This window comes from Pongo pygmaeus, chromosome 13 (genome assembly GCF_028885625.2).
Source record: "Pongo pygmaeus isolate AG05252 chromosome 13, NHGRI_mPonPyg2-v2.0_pri, whole genome shotgun sequence".
Lineage (NCBI taxonomy): Eukaryota > Metazoa > Chordata > Mammalia > Primates > Hominidae > Pongo > Pongo pygmaeus.
This window is the reverse complement of record NC_072386.2, coordinates 32,833,090-32,839,507: the sequence shown is the minus strand read 5'-3', so window position 1 is coordinate 32,839,507 and position 6,418 is coordinate 32,833,090. Positions and strand designations below refer to the sequence as shown.

The window sequence follows — 6,418 nt, the reverse complement described above, 5'->3', positions numbered from 1 at the left end:
TCTTTTCTAAGGTATTTCTTTTTGTGGTTCCTGGAAAATCTTTTGTATATTCAGAGAAGAAGAATACAAAGAAATGATATTACTGATAAGGACTGAACTAATTTATTATAAAATATAACCAGTTCATGAAGGGTTTTAAGATTCAACTATCTCAAGGCAGTGATATTATGTAAAGGAACTTGAACATTAAAACTCTTCTCCATAGGACTAGAATTTTTTAACCTCAAAGTAACATAATGGGTGTTCTAATACAACTTCAGGTGTTATGAAATAATCCCAATATAACAATTTGCAGTTTGCTTAAGAGTTAATGTTTTAACTTTCTCTGCATTTGCTGTTTACAGACTTACAGTTATATAATGATTGAGTTCTCATTCTTTTTAAAATAATAACTATGTTATTATTCAGGACTGACTTAAGATTCTTACAAATACACTATAATTAAAAAAGCAAAATGATTGGTACTAATAGAAAAGAAAATAGAAAACATTTGTTTTGGATAGAAATATGACTGAATATCAAAAAAATGCAAGAGACTTTAAAATAAAATTTAAAAACAAATGTAAGTAGTTGGTTATAGAGTGAATATGTGAAAATAAATGGGTTTTTATTTGATGTGATATGGGTAAAAAGACCTAGAGTGGTTAGATGTATAGATAGATAAAATAACACCTTAAATATTCAACTGTCCAATGATAGCTTTGGGGAAAAATACATCTGCAAAAGAGATGGTAGAGTTAATATTTATGTTATGGAAGAACCTCTTTTAAATTGACAAAACATTTTCAGATTAAAATTAGCAGAGTGTATGAATAGGTAACTCACTGTGGGACTGATTCTAATGGCACTGAATCCTATGTAAAGATGCTGACACACTAGAGAATATAAGTAAATTGATTATCATATTTATCAGACTGCAAAATTTAAAAGAGCTATATTACCTGTTGCTGGTGGGGATGTGGCAAACATGAACAATTGGTTGTTACTGATATACTTGCAAATTATTACATCATTTCCGTCACAGTCATCACATTTTAAAGTACATATAACTTTCATTTTGATATCCCAATTCTGTAACATTATTTCTTATAAATAAAAGTATTAGTAAGTAGAGATATATGTACACAGATATTTACTGCAGCATTATTCATAGTAATAAAAAGGAACATTAAGAGATTTCCTATCAGTAGAAGAATATTGGAATAATTGTGGTGCCCCCACACTATGGTGTTGTACATAACTACCAAAATAGTGAATTAGACTTATATCACTTAAATAATTTCCACAAAGTACTTAAGTATGAAAATCAACATACGAAAAACTGTTTATAATTGTTTTAATTGCAAAAAAATCATCCATAAATGTTTTCATATGTATGTATGTCTATTTACTTTTAATTATTTAGGCTTTAACAAAAACCATGAAAGATCTATCCTAAATTGTTATCCAATATTTGCTAGAAAGGAGTGAGGAGTGTGGAGTAGCAACAGAGGGGAAAAAGAAGAACAAGCAATACGTTAATAACTTAAGTATATAAAATAAAATACATGTATAACAAAGTAACAAAATTAGATATAAAATAAAGTATATAAGTAAAAATCCACAGAACAAAAATATCTTAAAAATCTAGAAAGTATGTTACTCCGTTTACATATAGTTATAATGAAAAAAAAATATAAAGACAATAATTAAGACTGAATGAAGTTAATATATCTCAACAAGATACTTGAGGAGGTGAACGTTAAATCACTGGGAAATGGTAGATGCCTGACAAACACTCTTATCTGGGAATTTTACATGAATTTTAAATTTAGCACTTGAGAGATATTTGGGTTCAGGTCCTCATCAAATGCGTTTTCATTTATCTCATTATTATAACTGCAACTATAAGCAAGCACTCAGAGATCTATGTGTGAAAGATTTACAAATACCTGTACCCATCCCTGAAGGAGGACTCTCGAAACTATTTCCTGCTGCTAAATGATGGTTTTTATCTTCTAAAATAAGTTCCGGAATAAAAGGAAACAACGTAGGGCGAAAAGGTCATGAATTTTACAGTTCACCAGGCATCAGCTTTATTTCAGGCTTTGCCACATACCAACTGTGTAATGAAGAGTGTATAAAGACAATAAAGCCACAATTATCTCTCCATTAATGTGTCATAACTATATGATGATAGCTGTCAATACCAATCAAATGGTTTGGATGATCAGAGGTCAGCCACTAGAGGAGAGGAGTCTGTCGTAGCTTAGATTAGTTACCTGTTTGACCTTGAGTTGGAGATACTTGTGTTTATTCATCCCCAAAGCAGATATAATAGCAATGTTACCCATAGGGCTGTTGTGAGAATTCAGATGGATAACACATGTAAAGCACTATTTAGAGTGCTACACATACTAAAAAAGTATTCAGTGGAAACAACCAAAAATAATTTAAAAAATATCATATCCAACGTGGCCTTGGAACATAGATCCAGGGGGAATTAATTGGGGCAAACCTCAGCTACTCAGGACTAATACTTTGGGCCTTTTTTTTTTTTTCTGCGTGTGTGTGTGTGTAATAATGAAGATTAAATGTTGTGTATTATCAAGGAAAATTGTCCACCTTGAACCTAATGATAAATATGAAAACAGTAACAAAACAATAAAAAGCAGCCTTAGAAATGTGAAAGTTATCCTAGTTACAGCCATTAATGAGAGTTACTAACGATGCATTGTTTATTACTATCCAGCATATTATCTTTCCTGTGCATTGCAACATACCAGCATTACTTTCTGTACAACTCTGGCCAAATTATTTGCTCTCTCATTACTTCCATTGTCTCAGGATATCAATAAGCATTTTCGTTAGAGAAACTCTAAGTTCTATTTCAGTTTTAAAATACTATGACTTTATGACCAAGAAAGGGTTTACCTCCCAGTTTTGTACTTAGAGTCAACACTTAAGAGAATCATGAAAGACCTCTTGTCCATGTTGATGTGTTTATTTTCTGAGTCTAAAGTCTTTCTCCTCATTCTCATCTATCTTCCCCATTAATTCTTCAAGTTTCTTCTCCATATATTCCTTTAGTGACCTTCGTATTGCCTTTATTTTCCTCCGATGAAAGATGCAAAAATGGAATCTAGAGTAGGAAAAGAAAATAATTCCAACTTCAATATCAGTAGCCCCATTCTTTAAGCCAATTATACAGTGTTTTTTTTTCCTTTTCTGGATACTTCTCCACTTCCTTTTGTTCCAACTATTATCCCATCAAATTCTGCATTTTATTCCTGTCAGTATTCCAGAATTTAAAATGACTTCATTGGCCTTATTTCCATTTGGAGGAAGAGGCAATTTGGGCAGTCTCTTGGCAAAAGGAATATTTGAGCCAGTGTTTATTTGGAGAGAAGAAACTCACAGTAACATAGCACTTCCCAGTATTACAGCTGTTGCCAGCAATATGAGAAATAGAGCAATCTCTCGATTCTCAGCCTTTCTTGGATCCTCGTCTGGAAGGAGAAACAGGAAAATATGAAAGTGAGTTTTGGAGAAGAGAAATAGCTTGGGACGTTTATTCAGAATAGAAAACTCTTTTAACCTCAGTTTGCCCTGTTTACTACCTTCATCACTGTTCCATAGTTATTTTGACCTTTATTACTTTTAGTCTCCTAGGTTCTACAAAACTGTTCCTGATAGCTGTCAGCAAAATTCTTCCCAGCCTAATTCCTTCATTCCAAGCCTAGCCTCTTCATTTCTCAGCCTTTCAGTTGGTTCAGTGACAAATTATTTATACTGGTGAAAATTTTGCCCAACACCCTAGCTCCATTTTGTAACACTATCATGACCTCCATTAAAGATGCTCAACAAATATGTGTTGAATAAATCAGTGAGCAACCCTGCTCCTTGATCCCTGTCCCTTCAAAATTCCATAACACAATCTTTGTTACCTCCACAATATTCTCCTTTGAAGCACCTGTCGGTCATGCGAAGACACGTCCAACAATCAAGAATGGGACCTTCAACCACAACTGATAAAGAGGAGAAGAAAGATAATCAGAAAGAGGGCATGGCACGAGGGTTCCTTAGTCATACATCAAGTGTGGAGGATTTGATCTCAAGCATTCCCAGGACTCTCAAGTTTGCATTGCTGTGAATTTCTTCTTCTCCTAGAAATCAAGTTTCTTGATGGATCAAAATCTGTAAGTCTGATCTCCAGGAAAAAGCGGGAAAAGGATGCCTTGGCTTATACTGGGACAGTGGATTGTAAACTATATGTTAGAAGGCCTCCTAGTACCTCAAAAATATGTGGGGTGTCTGAGATTTCATGAGCTAGGTTTCGTTATCAGGTACTGTTGACGTTACCCCTTGTAACCACAGCTCGAGGAATTGCTTTCCCAGTGTAACAGGTGGGAGAGATGGGGCCATATAGAGCAAAGGAGATGGGAAAATATGGACTGAAACCTCAAGGCGTCACATGTACTGTACTCACTGCAATCTTCAGAACAAGCTAGAAGAGAATCAGAAAGTTCTAATGAGTTTAAAACCAGCTACAGTTTGCCATATTTATACCCAAGTAGTCTTTGTTTACCCTTTAAGTTCCAGTTACCTCTCCACCCATTCTAAATAACTCTATTATGAACTTGCATTTCTTCCCTCATCCCGCATTTTCTATTCCCTTCATATAACTTCAGTGCTATTAAATAGAAAGTTTTAATTACCAACTTCAGAGAAGTTCTTTAGTAATTCTTTCAGTTTGGATTCCAAGTTTTGGCAGACCTCGAGAAGCTTGCCTTGATAGATAAAGACACCTAAGAGGGAGTGGAAGGGGTGTCAAAAAATAGAAGTAGCTCTTCCCTTGAGAAGTTAATTCTGTCTGTTTTTATCTTTGTTTTCCCCAGCCAAATTTTCTGAGGCTTGCTTGAGCAATACAAACTTTTAACATTGAAACAGTACCTCACCTTTCCATGTTTCATTGCCCAGTTTATAAAATTCATTCTTCAACCATGTTCTCAACTTAACAACCTGCTGAACAGCTAGAGAGGGAGAGTAAAGGTACATGCAGGGGAATAATTATATCTATGCAGGAAGTTATGTAGACCCAAGTGTTCTCTTCCTTGCCTCCCTTCTCCGTTTAAGCCCCTGGACTCTCAGAAACTCAAGCTTCCCTCACCCAACACCCGAAGCCTCTTGTCACTGTGGGAGACCTTGAAGCTTAAATGAATCATCTCCTTAATCTGCCGTTCAAGCAGCTGAGTTCGGCCAGGGACTTCTGAGGGTATCAGATTTTCCAGCAAGGAGCCAACATCCTCTATAAATTTGGGGTCACACTCTAAACAGCCTTTGACTCCATGGAAGGCTGACAAGGGCAGGAGCAGGAATAACCACAGGTCACCCATTTCTTTCTTCACCCCCGCTCCCCAACAGCAGGTTGTCCTGGCAACTAGTTCACTTAGTTCCTTTTCCTTCAAAAATCCAGGGCTGAGAGTCTGGTCCTGGATAGTCTGACTCCACTTTTCCTCCTGTTTCCATCCCACTATCAGGCAATCTAATTTCCTTAAGGATCTTTAGTTTTTTACTGACTGTTATCCTTCATTCTAGGAGGGGGAACTGCCAGCTGGGGAGCAGATACCTGAGTTCTGAGTGTAGAACACCAAGAGATAGAGAAGCCTTGAGCTCACACAAGCAGAGTTCTGTGCAGGGAGATGTCTCAGAAAAAGTGTTTCTTTAGCCCTCTCCCTGACTTGCATCCTCATGAAACTCTTAAACCCCCTCCTGACCTTCAGAGATGTTTATCACCAGAGATGGGTTATGAAAGTGATCCTATAGAACCTGAGGGATTGCTTAACTCAAACTCTACTTCTACATTAGAGGTAAGAAAAGCCAAGAATATTGAGTTTCTTGCGGGTCCCAGTCCCTACTGGGGCAGTATTGTTGACAAATACTGGTGGCGGTATTGTTGAGAATAAAGGAATGAGCATTTATCTAGAATAATATTTGGCAATTTTAATAGACAATAACTTATATTTCAGGCTACATTTGTCACTAGGATGATTTTCTAGACATGATTTGTAATCTTTTCCTTCTCTTCTCTCTTTTCTTTCTCTTTCTTTCTTTCTTTCTTTCTTTTCTTTCTTTTCTTTTCTTTTCTTTTCTTTTCTTTTCTTTTCTTTTCTTTTCTTTTCTTTTCTTCGAGATGGAATTTCACTCTTGTTGCCCAGGCTGGAGTGCAATGGCATGATCTCGGCTCACTTCAACCTCCACTCCCAGGTTCAAGTGATTCTCCTGCATCAGCCTCCTGAATAGCTGGGATTACAGGCATGTGCCATCATGCCTGGCTAATTTTGTATTTTTAGTAGAGATGAGATTTCTCCATGTTGGTCAGGCTGGTGTCGAACTCCCAACCTCAGGTGATTCACCCACCTCGGCCTCCCAAAGTGCT

The 6,418-nt window shown here is 36.2% G+C and overlaps 1 protein-coding gene across 3 annotated transcripts; it reads right to left on the bottom strand.

The window, feature by feature from the left end:
* Positions 1 to 2,540: 2,540 nt before the first annotated feature.
* Positions 2,541 to 5,621, bottom strand: IZUMO3 (IZUMO family member 3). Of its 3 annotated transcripts, XM_054502428.1 has the most exons (7): positions 5,150 to 5,617; positions 4,938 to 5,012; positions 4,698 to 4,787; positions 4,469 to 4,486; positions 3,927 to 4,007; positions 3,398 to 3,488; positions 2,541 to 3,121 (listed from the first exon to the last, which is right to left on the bottom strand). In XM_054502428.1, exons 1-7 carry the CDS (start codon positions 5,373 to 5,375, stop codon positions 2,983 to 2,985), a joined length of 720 nt encoding a protein of 239 aa, XP_054358403.1. In that variant the 5' UTR covers positions 5,376 to 5,617; the 3' UTR covers positions 2,541 to 2,982. The 3 variants fall into 3 exon arrangements, with proteins under 3 accessions (XP_054358403.1, XP_054358404.1, XP_054358405.1); XM_054502429.1 differs by lacking the exon at positions 4,469 to 4,486 and having other exon boundaries at positions 5,150 to 5,621; XM_054502430.1 differs by lacking the exons at positions 4,469 to 4,486; positions 4,698 to 4,787 and having other exon boundaries at positions 2,705 to 3,121; positions 5,150 to 5,568.
* Positions 5,622 to 6,418: the final 797 nt, after the last annotated feature.